The sequence below is a fragment of the Petaurus breviceps genome, unplaced genomic scaffold (assembly GCF_028583685.1).
Source record: "Petaurus breviceps papuanus isolate PSGF00001 unplaced genomic scaffold, PetGlider_PUasm1.0 207, whole genome shotgun sequence".
NCBI lineage: Eukaryota > Metazoa > Chordata > Mammalia > Diprotodontia > Petauridae > Petaurus > Petaurus breviceps.
In genome coordinates this window covers 29350198-29367093 of record NW_027185850.1, presented here as the reverse complement: position 1 = coordinate 29367093, position 16896 = coordinate 29350198, and the positions used below count along the sequence as shown (strand labels likewise).

Sequence of the window (16896 nt, the reverse complement as noted above, 5' to 3'; positions counted from 1 at the left end):
AGCAGGGAGGATGAGAGGGGGAGGGAGGGAGGAAGGGAGGAGGGAGGGAAGAAGGAAGTGGGGGAAAGGGAGGAGGGAGGGAAAGGAAGGGAGGAGGAAGGAGAGGGGGGAGGGAGTGAAGTGAAGGGGAAGCAGAGAGAGGAGGGAGCAGGGATCCACCAAGATTTCTGACTGGTCTTTAGGAGCAAAAATGTACATTTTTGTCACCATGGTGGCGTAAGCTTCTTGTGCTCTGGATCAGTTCAGACAAATCTTCCCCCCCATTACACTCGCGGGCACCAGCCGCCCTGATGGCTTGGCGCCAGCTGTGCGCAGGGGGGTGGGGGTGGGGGGGAACTGGATGGGGTTTCAAAAGATCTGTGGGTTGGAATCTGGCCTCTGACACTGACTGAGCTGGGAGTCGTCCCCGAGGTCCGTCAATACCCTTCTCTCCATTCCTGGGTCACCTCCAGGTGCCTGGGCCCCAGCCCCTCCATGACTGTGTGCACATACCTCCTGCGGCATCTGAGAGCCTCTGGTCTCCTTTGCCCACACCCTCTACAGTCCCACCTGGACCTGCCGAGCTCTTCCTCCTTCTCCTGAGCCTTCCCTGACCAAGGGCTCCTCACTGAGGGAAGCAGCCTCCCGGCAGACCCTTCTAGTGCCCCCAGCAGGGGCTTCTCCTCCATCTGAGTGGAGCCAAGGGGACACTCACCGCTCAATCTCCTTGTCATTCCCCTCTCTCCGAAACCGCTCGATGTAGTCTTTGCTCTGGCGTTCCTGGGTCTGGCACTGCTCCTCAAAGATCTTAATTGTTTCATTAAAAGCTTCGATGGCCGTCCTCTTCATCTGAATTTCCTATAGGGGGAAAGGGAAGAAAATAGAACATGTTTGGTGGGTAAGACCAGGGTCCTGCCTGCCCTGTGCTAGGGGCTTCTCACACACCCATACCAGGAGCAGAGGCCAGAGCCCATCTATTCAAAGGAGACGAGTATAAAGGAGGACAGAGAAAGTGTTTGTTTCTATAGCTCACAGGGGAGAGAAATCACTTTAGGTAACAACAGTGACAATGCCTTTATATATCTCTGAAAGGTTTACAAATTGCTTTACTTACACTATCTCCTTTGATCTTCACAACTGGGAGGTAAATGCTCTCTTATCACCATTGTACAGATGAGAAAGCTGAGGCTAAGAGAGGTCAAGGGTCCCACAGCTATTAAGTGTCTGAGGCTAGATTCAAACCTAGATCCACCTGACTGCCTAAGGGACAATTTGAACTGGGCCTACAAACCTAGCCTGTTCTGTGGTCAGCTGGGGTTATTTGTGGTTTTTGAGGGGAGGGATGGAGAAGTAATTAAGAGCAAGGGGAAGAGGGAGACAGAAGGTGCCTGAAAAGGGCACTGAAACCAGGCCTTGAAAGCAAGGTTAAGGATGGGGCTTGGCCTGGAGCCTCTGGATGGCTGTGCTCCTCTGCCCAGCCTTCTGGGTGTGTGTGTGTGTGTGTGTGTCCATATATGGAGCAGAACAGAAAAAAAGGGTTCAAATGAAACCACAAATCCGCATTACAGACACTTTGCTTTTCCTTCCAAGTATATGAGAAACTCCACCTTGAGCTTTCAAAGCTGTCCTGCTGGTCTGTGTTCCTCTCTGGCCTTCCTTCTCCCAGACCCCTCTCCATCCCCACACCTGCCCTCACAGCCCCTCAGACATGACTTCCCAGTCTTCTCAACTCCTGTCATCTGCCCTTTGCCTCCATGGCGGTCCCACACAGGGCTGGACACACCCCTGCCCTCTGGAAGGCACCCACACCTGTTCCACCTTGACAGTTCATCCTCTTGAAATTCCTTCTCTGCCCATGCTGCACCTGTCCTCTTCATGAGCTCCAGTCTTCCTGCCCCTTCCTGGTTCTCAGGCCGTCCCCCTGGGCTGTGGCCTCACTCTCCTCTCTGTCACCAACTACCCCCTCTTGTCTTTTCTCTGTTCATCCCTCTCCTCATCCCAGTATTGACCGTCTCCATGTTTGCTAGGAGAAATCACAAAACCAAGACTGCAGGCTTATAAACGGCTTTACCATGCTAGCTCCTTTGATGCTCACAACAACTCTGGGAGGGAAAGGCTCTTATTTCCATTTTACAGATGAGGAAATGGAGTCCCCTCATCCTCCTCCTCCCAGCAGAAGACCTCCCCTCATATTCTACTGCAGAAAAAAATGGAGACTTTTAGTCATGGTCTCCCTCCTCTCCCTAACTTCATGATTGATTGATGCCCCAGCAGCCAGGACCCAACCCCATCGCCTCCTCCTTTGCACCGGCCTCAGAGATGAAATGAATTTCTCTCTTCTCACAGGGGGCTCTTTCCCTTGCAAATGATGACATCTCCCTGTTCTAACTTTCACCCTCTCCGCATTGTTCCAATGTCCCCCACCCTTGCAAACCTTGGCCTGAACCTCCAGCTCCCTCCAAGTCAGTGTCAGGGTGTCCATCTACACTTCCTCCACCCCCTCCCTTCTCAGCCTTGCAGGCTGTCTTCCATCCCCACCATTCTCCCTAACCATGCTCCCTAAGGAGCCAATCATCTTCTCATTCATGGCTCCAATGGCCTTTTCTCAATCCCCATCCTTCTGAACTCTCTGCAGTCTTGGGAGCTGTGGACACCCCTCCCTCCTCACTGGGTTTGCAGGGCATTGCTTCCTCCTGATTCTTTTCCTATGTGCTGGACAGAACCTTCTTTTCCTTTGTAGAACACCATTAGACTCTTAACTGTGTTTGTGCTCTGTGGCTGACCTGGACTCCACTTCCTTCTCTCTACTCTTTCTGTCTTGGTGATCTCATCAACTGCCACAGATGTGCCCATCACCTCCATGCAGATGATGGAGCCAGCTCTCCTGAGCCCCTGCCCCACAATTCTTGCTGGTCATCTTCACCCAGATATGCCCAAGGCATGTATTTCCCCCTCTCCTCCCAATGTAGCTATTCCCAATGGAGAGGAATAGACTGCCACCCTTCCAGTCACCCAGACTGTCATCTTAAATCCTACCCTCTTCCTCACCCTCCACATCCAGTGAATAGCCATTTCTTGTTTAATCTGCCTCCTTCACGTGGCTCCCTGCCGTCTACGACCACCCTGGCACCTGCCTGCATGCCCTCTGTCCCAGACTCCCACAGTCCCCTCCTGACTGGTTTTCCTGCCTCCAGTTCCCCTTCTCCAATCCATGTACCTCACAGTCCCTCCCGTGCTCATGAAGTGCTGGGGGCGCCCCATCACCTCCCCCTGGGGCAGATGGATGGCTCCGGCTGCCCTGGGCACTGCTTGCTTTTGCCATATGACCAGCCCCTCTTCCTGATAACACCTTTCTTCTCCATTGGAGCTCCCATCCCCTTGATGAAGGAGCCTGTTCCCCCCTACTCTGCACTTGCCTCAGGTGTCCTCCTCCTGAGATCTTTAGGCAGGGGTATGCCAGCAAGTGTTAGTGCTGAAAAGCTGGCTTTGCTCTTATGGGAAGCCTGGGGTTCCTGATGGTAGAGCTACTCCCTGCCTTCTAGCCCTGGGCCTGGCTCACTGCTCATTCATACTATCTGTCCCAAATGAGCTCCACAGGGTGTCTGTCTGTCCAGAAGGCCATAAGCCTGTTGGTCACTTTCCCAGGGAGAGTCTTGGACAAATGGAGTCATGTCCGTTTTGTGGGTGCCCCAAGTATCAGCTCAAATGTTCAGTGCCCTAATGGCACTACCTCACTGATGCTGAATGTTACCAGGATACCGCTACCACTCTCCTGGCTGGGAAGGCTGGCCTAAAGCTTGGGCTCAAAGGAAGGATGGCTGAATAAATGACGTACTCATTTCCTAAAGGTTGGTCCCTATAGCAATGTGGGGGAGGAGGGCCAGGAGGGGAGACTGGGGGGCAGGGTTATAAAAAGAATCCGTTTTTCCTTTAATTTTAAGGCACAGCCTGCTGGAGGGTCCCCCAGTTGGTGACCCCAGTGCAGGCCCCCACTTAGGAGCCAGGCTATGGTATAATGAATGTCAATGGCCCATAGCTGAGCATCAGTCACTATCCAAATGGATGAGAAAGCACAGTTAGGGAGCATGTTGGAAAGCATTTTCTTGGATCAGTGCTCGCCCAGAAGTGTATAAAGCAATGCCTGCAAACAGGCCCAGGCGCCATAAACATTCCTAGCATCTTCTACATACCAGGCTTCAGCACGGGTCAAATAAAACCAAGTTGGCCCTAACTTGGAAAGAATAAAAAGGAACCAGGAAGCAAGAGGCGGAAGGGCCAGGCCAAAACATTAACCCTCTCTGCACCAGGGCAATCTGTCACCAAAAAAAAAATACCCCTTGGTGGTTTAGATTTGTATCACCAGCAGTTAGTTCAGAGAACATGGGGAGGGCCAAAGGTAACTGCCAGGGGCCATTGGCAGCTGAAGGTTTTCGTCAGAGCCCTGGGACCTGAGGGTCAGTCTGTTCACCTGGAGAATGGGGAAGACGAGTCCTGTGCTACCTGCCTCCTATGAATGCTGAGCCTCTAACGTACCATGCCACAAGACTGTGTTACTCTGGTCACTTATGAGGCCCTGCCACAAGCCAGGACGTGCACATGTCCCACTCTCAGGGGCTGGAGAGGAATCTGGTCCAACTCAAGCCAGGAGAAGGGTGTCCTTATCTCCCTGGGCCTGTCAGAGGAGGGGGTTGGACTCCCTGCCAGCTTCCGTGCTGGGACCCTCTACGTGGATGGCCAGCCTGCTCCAAGACCTCCATGAGGCACCCATCCCTGCCCCTCCTGGGTTTGCCCTTGTGCTGAGCTTGCCCCACGGGCCCAGATGTGCCTCCAGGCTAGCTCTGTCCAGCCCACCCTGGCTTGCCCTCAGCCTTCCCCTCTGCCATGCTGTGCCCCTTCACAAATGGAAAGCAGGTGCCGCATCACCTGGTGTCTCTTTCCCAGGCTTCCCCCAGCCCTCTAGGCCCTTCTTCTCAGATCTGCTGCCTGGCTTGTGAATGTCTTTTCAAAAGGATGGTGCCTAGAGTGGGGTCTAAGCTTAGGAGGAACTGACAACCTGGGCAGACCCTGAATGAGTGAATTATCTGGGAGCCCAAGGACAAAGGGGCCTCATGCCACAAAGCCCCCAGAGGCTCTGTCGGGCCTTTGTGGGCCAGGGACCCACCTGCGAGGTCCTGGTGTACTCCTCATACAGCCGGTCGTACTCTCTGCTCTTCTCTTGGTACTGGGAGTGGTATTCCTGCAGCTTGGTGCCCACGGCGTCGATGCTGTCCTCTTTCACCAGCTGATCCTGCACAGAGGATGGAAGGGATGCTGATGGCATGACGCGCTGCTTCTCCCTGGACCCACATCAGCATCACCCCGCAGCCCTGAATCCTCACCCTTAATGAGTCCATGTCATCAACTAAACCCATCAGCCAATAGGCCACATGTGAGAGTGTGCCCAACCTGTGTCCCATGCCCATCCTGTGCCCCCTGCCCATGCCCATCCTACACCCCCCTACCTATGCCCATCCTGTGCCCCCTGTCCATGCCCATCCTACACCCCCCTGCCTATGCCCATCCTGTGCCCCCTGCCTGCCCTTGTCCTGCTCCTCTGAATTCACACACATTTCACCTGAGCACTACAGCCTCACACACTGTCCTCCTTATTTTACATGGTCATCTCTGGGGTCATTTCTCTAACACTCACATATAATTCTGTCTCCACTCAACAAAGATGCCAAGAGTTTGCACTTTGCCCTCAGTGCCATCTGTGCGGCCATGCAGGACTCAGGAAGGCCCTTTGTGATGGCCCGGACGTGGCCCGGGTGTTGCCTGTGCAGCCTCACTTACCTGCTGGTACCTGGAGATGGGGTACATCAGCTTCACATCGAGCTTGGGGTTGTACTGGGCCAGAGACTCATGGCGGTAGTGATTGATCAGCTCTACCACTGAGCTGAACGTCAGCGGGTCAGAGAAGCCGTACTTGCCATCCCGATGGTAAATCTTAATCAATTTATTATTGCCTCCCTTCCTGTAAAACACAATGGTGCCCACTTGTGTGAGTGGCCTCACACCCTGAGTCACTAGGGGCCACAGGGAGGGCTGAACCACCCAGCATGGAAGCGGTGCGTGGACCTCAGCTCACGTGGGGATCATCATGCCACTCTCCCACTCCACCAGTGCAGGTCATAACCCTTCCATGCCTTCCCACCCTGGAGGACTGCCACAGGGCCTCCAGACCCTGTGCTGGTGGCTTCTCCTGTCCTCCACCAGTCAGTCAGTCCACAAGCACTTATTAAATTCTTACCATGTGCCAGGTCCTGCTCTAAGTACTAGAAATGCAAATAAAGCAAAAAAGACAGTTTCTGCCCCCAGGAGCTTCTGTTCTAATGGGGGGAGATGAGACAGAAAAGGAATCTGGGGGAGGGTGTTAGAAGTTGGAAAAGTCCACAGAGTCAGGAACAGAGCTGGGAAAGAGATGACCGTGGATGACCTGGGCACTACCTTTAATGGTGCTCTTCCCCACCCCCCTGGACTGGAGGAGGCCATGGGTGTGGGCGCACCTCTAGGGGAGAAGGCCCTGGGCACAGAGTCAGAAAAGCCTGGAGGCTCAGGGGTGCTTTCATCTCTGTCATCCCCAAGGCCTGGCATGTAGTAGGAGCAGAATCAATAGGTGAAAAAGTGGGCCTTTCAGAGAGAAGCTTCTGGGCATTAAGAGCTTTTGGTCATTTCCCCAAAACAGTCTAACCCATTCTCTTCCTCTGCTTCAATTCTAGGATAGTTCAAGACAGAAGTACTCATATACTAGCACTAAAGGAGGTCTATTCAGCAGCACATCACAGTCTGGACAATTAGCACTTATCATCCACTTGGTTTTTCCTTTGTAGATGGTCAGGTCAAACTCTTTGGAGTGATCATGAAGTTCAGCTAGGAATCCTGCAGTCAGCAGAGTGTCACTGCAGGCCACCCCCAGGAACACCTCATCCCTTTCGTCTCTGCTGATCTGTCTGATGTCAGTGGCAAAGCTCCTGGGTAAGCATTCACTCCTCTCCCTGTTTTACACCATAATTGCTATTAATAGTCAGAGGCTTGTGTTTGAAATTAGGTTCTCTCTCATGTTTCATCTTTCAGAGAGTCCTGGGGCAGGGTGAGGACAAGACCAGAAGGCTCCATGGGGTCCTCCAGTACAGAGGCTGCCTCCTCAGAATGTGACCCAAGGTGCCCTTGTCAGATAATTGAGGGAAGGAGTGTAGCTTGGGATCTGCTTGTTAATTAAGCTCCCAGAATGATGGAAATCAGGGTAATTAATTCTGCTCACTGTCATATTATCTTGTCACAGAGGTGCTAAAAGTCCCCAGAAGTGACCGTTTAAACCACCAACACACATGGGCAATTCTCCTGTCATCCAACTCTTTCCCCAGTTATGGCTTTTGTAGTTTCACATATATTTGACTGGCATTGGATCACCTTTATTTTGGAGTCAGATTTAAATTATAGGACAGTGTCTCGCCACAATTAAACATGGCAATAGGAGGCCTGCTGAACTCCTGTTAAGACAGCCTCTAAGATGCCTAACAACTTAGCCATCTCCATTGGGCCCCATTTTTAATTCTGATTTTTGAAGAGGCAGGGGAAGGACATCCCAACATAGCTTCTTGAGGGCATGCCCTGATGAACTGGGGGCAGCTGTGCCACTTATTAACTGTGTGACCAAGGACTTTATCCTAAAGGCAAAGGGGAGCCACTGAATGTTCATGAGAGGGACAGTGGCACAGTCAGACCTGGTCTATTCTGTGACTGTTGTTTGTCTTTGGGTTGTTTCCCTCCACCCAGGCTCCTGAAGCTCCATGAGGGCAGGCCAGAAGGAAGGACCTTGGGGCAGGTCAGGAGATGCCTCCCTTTGACTGCGGTGCCCCTCCCCTGACCTGGGCAGCCCCCTTCAGGACAGACATTAACTAGCTGGAGGGGGCCGCGAAAAGAGAAGCCTGGTTTAGGTCATGAGAGCTGGTGACGCTGTGAGAGCAGAGTGGACCCGGGTGTCTGGGAGTGCAGAGGGTAGAGCTAGAAACAATGGACAAGAGAGTCACAGACAGGCAGGCAAGAAGGATGCCTCCAGAAAGGCCACTGCGTGGGGGCTGGTGGTGTAGACGAGCTTTGCATTCAGGGATGGGCTGGATGAGACACCACCCAGGACCTTCCATTGCCCAGATTCTGGGAATGTCACAGATTTCATCTTTCTCCTCTAACGTCTACTGTAGTACTCTGCACACAGCTGGTGTTTAATAAATGCTTACAGAACTGGACTAGTTCTTTGTGTCACAACTAGGAAACAGTCTTTCAATACTGTCTGTAGTGACGCCTCCATACAGGTCCCCAGTCCCCAAGGTGCAGTAATGGGAACTCCTGGTTCCTACCCCCACCAAGAGGCAAAGTGCACTAAGGTCTAATAAGGGCAGGCCCTGGCCAAGGAGGGTGCCTTCGGGGCAGAGGTAAAGACTTCTAGCACATTTGCTGGTTGGCCTCATCAGAGGACCTATATTTGACCTGGTTTACTGTCAGGAAAGAGAAAAGTCTGTCCCTCTTCAGTGTGTTCAAGACTACACAAAGTGTTCCCCCCTGCCCCCTGCCAGCTTCCTTTTGTGCTCCTTAAAGGGCCCAATCCTGAAGCCAGAGGAAGACCTGCCATTGTCCGGCCCACAAGGGGGACAGCACAGGAAGAAGCAGGGGTGGGACCAAGGGAAGGCTGTGGACTGGGGAACTGGGGGAGAGGCCAGAGCTGTGCTCCTGGAGAGGCCACAGCGTCACACACCCCCATTGACTGGCTTTGGAAGCCATAGAGGGGCCCTGGAGGTGCTGCAGCCAGGAAGGAAATGTGGAGGATGTCTGGATTAAAACGTGTAGGTCTCAATGGGCAGATCTTTTTTCTTTTGACTTTCCCCTAACAAATTTCTGTAAGTCCCTTCAGAATCAGAGCAGTGCCTTGACTGCTGGCCATGCTGAGCCTCTCCCCAGCACTGGTACTGATGCAGGCTCTGCCCAGGACCTCCTCCCACAGGCAGAATGAATCGCAGCCTTGGGACTGGAAGGGGCCTTGGAGAGAGGACGCCTCTCTGAAACCTTGGGGCTTTCTGTTTCTCATTAGCAAGAGCTGCTGAGCCCTGTGCTAAAGGAGGAATGGTGGGAGCCGTACCTGGAGCTCCAATCATTGTCACAGCAGTGAGTCAGGGAGGCGGTGTGGCCTCACCATCAGAGACTAGGCTCCAGCTCCTTTGCAGGGGCTGACCCTCCCAAGAGCCGCTGGGCCGCACCTGCTCTGCCCAGAGATCACAAATAGTCAGAAGGAGCCTCCCAAGAGCAGGGAAAGGCTCCCCTTTTTATCTGGTCCCTGGTACTTAGCCCTGTGTTTAGCTTATGGCCGGTGCTTAATAAATGCCTCTGAGTGAACCTGGCCAAGTCACCTCCCTTTCCGGTGCCCAGGCAAGTCTTAAAGACTGGCCAGCTGACAACTCTCCACCAGCAGAGGTGGTTTCTTCACCTGGGAGTTCATGGGACCTGTCCACACCGCATAAGAGCTCCAACCGGCATCTCCCTGCACACCAGGGTCTGCAGGGCAGTCTGCACCTGACTCTTTTCCTTGGTCCTGAGTTAGAGGCACCATGGGCACCAATTTCAGCCACATTTTACAGGAGACCAGAGCCACAGGGAAGGAGGCAATCTGGCATTCTGAGGAGATGCTGCAGAGACACTGGCAGAAAATGAGGGCGAGGCCTGATGGTGGAGGGGCCAATTAATACCCATGATCCCACCAGCACGAAGCTCCCTCCAGCAGCTGGAGGCTGTAGGAGGAAATACTGGTGGGCTCCACTCTGCTCACCAGAGAGGCCCCACACAGTTCCCATCCCAGACACAGGCAAAGAAGCCAGCCCTTCAACTTACCGAAGAGTCAGAGTGTAGTCTCCCTGCACCTTGGTGGATGCGTCTCGCACCAGGAAGGTTCCATCAGGCATGTCCCGGAGTTTGTCATTAACCTCTTCCCTGGAGAAAAGGGAACAGGCCAGTCAACCCCAGCCAGTGAGGGGCAGCATGGTTAGTCTAAGGAGTGGCCGAAGGTGACAGAACTGAAGAAGTTGCCTGAAGAAGGCACTAGAGGCCCTTTTGGTCTGGTGGCTCCTTGTCTCAGGGACATCCTCCTTGGCACCCCTTGTCCCCACGTCCCCAGGATTATCTCTGTTTCTTTTTGCTCTATTATACAATCCAAGGGCAGACTGTATGCCCTTTAAACTGGCTCAGATTTCAGATGCCTGGGGGGGGGGAGGGGGGCGCTATTGTTTTTCTGGAGCCTTTGGGGCTTTCTTGGGCAGGTCTGAACTTGTAAGTCTCCCAAGAACCAGCAGCCACCCTCAGCTCTATGTAGGCAACAGGACCAGCTGGGCTGGTGGCATCTTGGAAGCCAAGGAGGCCCCGGGTCCAGAATGGTGGGCAGCCCGGGGCTGAGTGTAGGTTGGCCTTTTGGCTCAGGGCTTTAAAGAACAGGCTCCTTTCCCCAGAGGCTGGGCAGGGCAGGACAGAAAGGTGTCAGAGTCCCAGCAGAACAATCACCTCATCTTAGGAAAGCCACCATGTTTGTAACCAAGACCTGCCATGTCTCACATGGAGGGCAAGACAAGGAAAATCCCTTTCATTGGGCTAGGACATTGGACCCAGTTTGAGAAGATGACAGTCAACAGGGAGAAATGTAAAGTTTTACACTTCGGTGTAAAAAAACCCAGCTTTCCAAGGACAAGACAGGAGAGGCCTGCTTAGACAGCTTCAGCAGTGGGCTCTTCCTCTTTGGGGGTCTGCAGGGTAGGCTGGGCTGGGCAGACACATCTGGGATGATCTGACTCAGTCATCCCTTTCCACAGATGTGACTATTGTTAGAACCAAAGTTGACCTTGGTCTTTTCCTGAGATGTACAAGCAAAGCCTTGGAAAGATTTGAGTGTTGGAGTTTTGTGTCTATTGTCCCCCAGAAGCTTGGAGTCCTCCTCTGATGTGGAAGACATGACAGCAAACAAGAAATGACTGTGGGCCACATCCCCTATCCCCCTGGACCTCTCAGCTCCACTTTGCTCAAAGACAAGGCTGGTTCCTTCACAAGTTATGGGAAGAGCCACTTCTAGCTAAGGTGGTCTCGGAGAGAATCGTCTGGGCCTTCTGAGACCCAAGAAGCATTTAGGACAGCTCTGAGTGGGGAGAACCCTAAATTCTGAACATGAATGAAGCCCCCATGCAGCTAGGGCACTGCCACTGCCATGGGGAAGCCAAGAGCACCCTGGGACACCTTGGAATCCAAAGGGAGAAAAAGCGACATGAGTGTGGTGCCAGGAGCTTCTGCTTACCTCGAGATATCTCCCCAGTACCACTCTGCGTCAGGAAGGGAAAAACCCGAACTGTCCTTCATCCCATTGGCACCGGCTTGAGTCAAGGATTTGGGTGGCTTTGGCGGAAGAGCTAGGAGAAAAGAAACAAAAGGATTTAACAGCCACAAATTGTTTGCTGCTGACTCTTGATTTCCTTCACCTCGGGTGAGCCCATTAACCAATACATATGAAAAACCAAGTGCTCAACACAGAATCCACAGGCCTGCTAGTGTTGGAGAGGCCCAGGGACCCTCTGAGCAGGGGCTCCCCCCAGGCCCCAGGAGAAGGCTCTCTGCCTCCAGGGGACCCTCTGAGCAGGGGTGCCCCCCAGGCCCCAGGAGAAGGTTCTCTGCCTCCAGGGGACCCTCTGAGCAGGGGCACCCCCCAGGCCCCAGGAGAAGGCTCTCTGCCTCCAGGGGACCCTCTGAGCAGGGGCGCCCCCCAGGCCCCAGGAGAATGCTCTCTCCCTCCAGGGGAGGCTCACTTGCTTTTTGGACAGTTCTAGTCCTTAGACAGTACCCCTGATATTGAAATGAAGTATCTCTGTATCTCTGCACCTTCAAATATTGCACTCTACTCTGCATGGACTTTTGCCTTATGGGGCAGGGTAAAATAAGTCTGTCTCTCCTCTACTCTGCACATCAACCCTTCTCCAAAGCCCTGCAGACAGCCACCCCACAAGTCCCTTTTCTTGTGACTGCTAGTCACATACCATGGCTTTCTACATACTGTGAGTTCCATAGAACTGGCCACACCCCCTCATTTAGATCACCAGTGTCATGGTGTGGCCTATCCTGGACAAAATGACATTGGCATTTAAAACTTTTTTGTCATGCTGGTGACTCATGAATTTCCAGGCCACCAGGACCTCCAGACCTTCTTCACACAAAGTATTATTCTAAGGACCTTCTCCCCCTTTCTGGACCTGGGGCTATTTTATGCTAAATGGGGAAAAGAGAAGCACCCTAGAATTCTGCTGGGGGATTAGGAGTAATTTGGGGGTAACTGATTTTCTCCTCCCTAAAAACAATCTTGTTTTAATTCTACCAGAGCAGACACTGGTATTTCAAATGTTGTTGTCCAGAATCCCTCTGAAATGACAGGTCCCTACAATGGGCAAGATGGCAAATGCCCCACAGCAACTCAGCTGCTACCCACAAACAAATGTGAGCTGCAATTGTCAAGATATTTTAAAAAGCAGCAACTTTCTACAGCCTGAACTTTTTAATGGACTCCTGTAAGGGTAAGAGTACTTTTATCCTCTGAGGCAATAAGCAGAGAATTCTCTTTCAGCCTTTGAGCTGGAAGGGTTGGGTCCCGGGGGCCTGGACGTTCTCCACCTCTGCAACACACCTGACAAAGTGGCCTGGGCTTCTGCCAGCCTCCTCTCGGGGCAGCCCATTCCACTGTCAGGGTGAGAGCCTCCTCTTGCCAAGCTGAAGGGCATCCCCCTGTAGCTTGTACCCATGTCTCCCCTTGGGGGCCAACCACAGCACTCAAGGTTTCTCCTGTCCTGGCAGTCCTACAATACACTGGCCTCTTCTAGGCCTAGCTCCTACAGAAGGTCTCCCGAATGACCGGCTGTTAGTGCCCCTATTCTTCCTGTCTCCCAGCTGTCTCCCTCCAGCAGGTCAACTGGTTAGCTAACACTTGAGTCCCGGTTTGTTCCTTTGACACCCAGAGGATGGTCACCTAGTGATAAACATTTTTTAGTCATGGAAACCAAGGAAAAGAAGACAAAGGGTAGAGGGGGCTAAAAATGACACAGCTCCCAGACCATCCACAAACTTAACTATTGATGAGCTAGGGGTAAGATCCTCTTCCAAGCACCAATGAGTGGAAATATTATTGGAGGCCCTGGATCCTATCGACGATGACATTTTCATTGCAAATGGAACTAGAAAGACACTGAAGCTCAGTGGAAGGACACCTCACAGGTGGATCTTGGAGAGGCAAAAAAAAGGAACTGGAGGGATGGGTCACAGGAATATTATTTTGTGGGTCATCATGTGTTGTAGGACTAACAATAAGTATTTGCAAAAAGTCCATCATGAAAATACTTATAACTGATGAATGAACACTGGTTACCAAGGACAAAGTGGTCCAGAAATTCTATGAGAACTTGATGATTTCATGCAAATGTGGTAAAAGGTAAGAAGAGGGAGAAATATGGGAAAGTGTGTCTCAAGAGAAAAAAAGGAGAAAAGCTGCAAACTGGCAGATTCCATACCTCTAGATCAGGAATGCATTCTTAAAAAAAAAAAAAAAGGATTAGTAGGCCCTGGGCATTGTAAGCACCAAACACAAGGACAGGGACTACTTTGTAAAAGACAGAAAAATATTCACTATGGACATTAGAGTTATCCCTAAGTCAGCTATCTGTGGACAGTCAGGCTTCTGACTCATTGGGACTAAGATAAAAAATTTAAATAAACAAGAATAGTCATGAGAAAAGATATGGTGTTCATTTTTTTTTAAGCAATCGGGGTTAAGTAACTTGCTCAAGGTTACACGGCCAGTTGTTTCTGGGTGTGGTGCTAAGTATCTGAGCCCAGATTTGATCCCCAGGTCATCCTGACACTGGAGCCGGTGCTCTTACCCACTGATCCTCCTGGCCGCACCATGGTGTTCATTTAAGAAGCCTTATCCCTGAATTATTTGAACAAGGGATTGAAAGTAAAAACTGGGAAATGGACAACAGAAATGACACTGACACCAAGTGTTACAATTTCATCCATAGTTATATGATTAATTATTAATGATGACAGAAAGGAAGCCAAAAGGTCTCAGAAAGCACCACGTACAGCAAACATCTGCCTCAATTGCCAAATGGAGAGATATCTGCCCAAGGCAAAGTCAGGTTAGAACAAACCTGTCTGGGTGATGATAATATTAGTGCATAAAGTAGAGAGGAGAAGTGGAGGGGGCTTACAGAAGAAGTAACTGGAGAGGCACGTCTCATCTGAAGACGAGAACCAAGATGAGCATCTCACAGCAGGCAGTGGGAAGGGACGTGGGGAGCAGGAGCTGGCTGAAAGCCAGAGCCAGGAGGAGCTCTGTGGCAGAAGGGGAGAGGAAGGGAAGTGGGCTGGTCACATGGTAAGAGCAAGGGAGGCCACGTGGAAGCAGGAGGGCTCGACACCTGCCCCCAGGAAGACACAGACAAGTGAAGAAGAGGCACGAATGGACTGTGAGCTTTGCTGTTCAAGGGAGTACACAATACCTCAGAGCCACTTTTGGTTTTTGCTAAGACAGGTGTTGCTATGAATATGTTGGATTTTATTTCTTTTTAAAATGTGAACTTCACACCAGATAAAATGAGCATTACCATCTACAAAACAGAAAAGAAAAAGACTGTACATGAAGGCACAAATCCCCATTATATAAAGCCTGCATTTCCTTTTAAGTATCTAATAAACTTAACATGTCTCTTTCAAAGCTGTCCTGCATGTTTCTTCTAGCATTCCTTGTTTTCTAATGTGCATTTAAATTGCTTCAATGAGCCTCTTGTCTCTTATTTTTATTGGGGGGGGGAACCTTATTGGTAAATCTCTTCTTTTCCCAAAGCCCCTCCCGTTGAAAAAAAAAAAAGGGGGAACCCTTGTAGCAAATATGCGCTGGTGAGCAAAATCAAATCACTACGTTGGTCATGTTAAAAAAAAAAGTATGCCCTATTCTGCTGCCAGAGTCTTCTATGACAGGAAATAGAGAGTATATCTCTGTCATCAGTGCTCTGGGGTAGTGGTTTGGAAAAAAAAACAAAACGGTTTGGATTGATGTCTTTTTAAAAAATTTTTTGCCTACATTTCTCTTACATCTTACCTCTTCCACTCCCAGAGAGCCATTCCTTACAGCAAAGATTGTTGTTGTTTAAGAAAGGAGTGGGGGGGAGGATCAGCAAAACCAGTGAGCACATTAAAAAACCCCCAGATCGATGTTTCGTGCTGTGTCGTCCCACATCCACAGAGCCCCATACAGGCAGAGGAGCAGGAGCTGGGGGTTTCCTCCATCGCCTCTCTGGGGTTGTTTGTGATAACTGATCATTTCACAACAATCACTTTGGGTTGTTTCGCGGTTGCTCTTCTGTTTGCATTATCGTAGTCCCTATGGATGCTGTCATCCTGGCTTTGCTCACTTCATTCTGCGTCCATTCATGTACATCTTTCCATGCTTTTCTGTTTCCTTGTCATATTTGTAATTTCTTCCCACACTACAGCGTTCCACTTAGTGTCATGTGCCACATCTGTTTCAACACTCCCTAGACTGTGGGCATTCCCTTTGTTTCCAGTTCCTTGCTACCACAGAAAGTGATGATGGGAATATTTCAGTGTCTATGAGATCTTCCCTCCTGCCTCTGACCCCCTTGGGGCACATGCTTAGCAGTGGGATCTCTGGGTCAAAGGGGATGGACATCGTATTCATTTTATTTTCATAATTACAAGCTGCTTTTCAGGATGACTGGACTAATTCACGGCTCCACCAAAAATGCATTGGTGTGGCTACCTCTCTCTGTTTCCCCCAACATGAACTATTTCCATCATTAGTAATTCTGGACAATTTTCTGGGCATTAGGTGAAGCCTCAGGGTTGTTTTGGTCTGCATTTCTCTAGTCAGTGATGGGGAGCACTCTCTCAGGTGTTTGTGAATACTTTGCTATTCTTCCCTTGAGAACTATTTATATTCTTTAACCACTCAGCTGAGGAAGGCTTTTGATTTTTACATAGGTTGGTTTTCTTTCCAACATTGTTGTTATTGTATAAACTGTTCTCCTGGTCCTATTCTCTTTCTTCTATGTCAGTGCATAGAAATCTTCCAAGGGTCTGAGAACCTGTCCCTTTTATCCTTTCTTATGGCACAATAATATTCCATGACATTTATATACAATAATTTGGCTAGCCACTCCAAATGACAGGCACCTCTTTGCTTTCTAGTTCTTAGCTACAACAAAAGGAGCTTCCATAAATATTTCTGGACCTATGAGTCTTTCCTCTCTGCCTTTGATCTCTTTGGGGTATAGCTCCTCTCTGCTCTGTTTCTGACTTCCCAGACTTTGCCACCAAGCCTCAGCTGCCTCTTATCCTGGAACCATGCCCCTGAGTGTCTCCCCTCTCCCTTTTGTGTGTTGTCTTCTCTCATTAGACTGTAAACTCCTTGAGGGCAGGGACTCTCTTTTTGTGTGTATTTATTTATATCCTTGGCAATTTGCACAGTTCCTGGCATATATTAAAGGCTTAAAAAATGCTTGTTGCCTGTCTGCCTCTAGGCCCAGGCAGAGGTAGCCCTGGCTTTACTGACTTGGGGACATGGTTCCAAATTGCTTCCCAGAATATCTGGTCTAATACATGCATTAGGGGGGTGTCTGTCTTTACCCAGCTCCTTGTAACATTGATTTTTTTCCCTGACTTTTATTATTTTTGCCAATTTGACAAGAACAAGGTAAAACCTCAGAGCTGTTTTAGCTTCTATTTCTTTCATTATTAGGGATTTGGGGCATTTTCCTTATGGTTGTTGATCTTCTGCATTTCTCCTTCTGA

The 16896-nt window shown here is 50.5% G+C and overlaps 3 protein-coding genes across 3 annotated transcripts in view; 2 read left to right on the top strand and 1 right to left on the bottom strand.

Moving 5' to 3' along the window:
- LOC138165037 (cytochrome b-c1 complex subunit 6, mitochondrial-like) overlaps positions 1-16896 on the top strand; it is a 289794-nt gene that overhangs the window by 20252 nt on the left and 252646 nt on the right. The window lies entirely within an intron of this gene.
- The window catches only part of LOC138165029 (nuclear autoantigenic sperm protein-like), a 570370-nt gene that overhangs the window by 497364 nt on the left and 56110 nt on the right, over positions 1-16896 (top strand). The window lies entirely within an intron of this gene.
- LOC138165020 (phosphatidylinositol 3-kinase regulatory subunit gamma-like) overlaps positions 1-16896 on the bottom strand; it is a 61299-nt gene that overhangs the window by 6215 nt on the left and 38188 nt on the right. Inside the window, exons 2-6 of the mRNA XM_069093080.1 lie at positions 11342-11453; positions 9898-9996; positions 5812-5992; positions 5141-5266; positions 695-837 (exon numbers count right to left, since the gene is read on the bottom strand). Of these exons, the coding sequence (XP_068949181.1) occupies positions 695-837; positions 5141-5266; positions 5812-5992; positions 9898-9996; positions 11342-11453 (661 nt within the window). The remainder of the gene's footprint in view (positions 1-694; positions 838-5140; positions 5267-5811; positions 5993-9897; positions 9997-11341; positions 11454-16896) is intronic.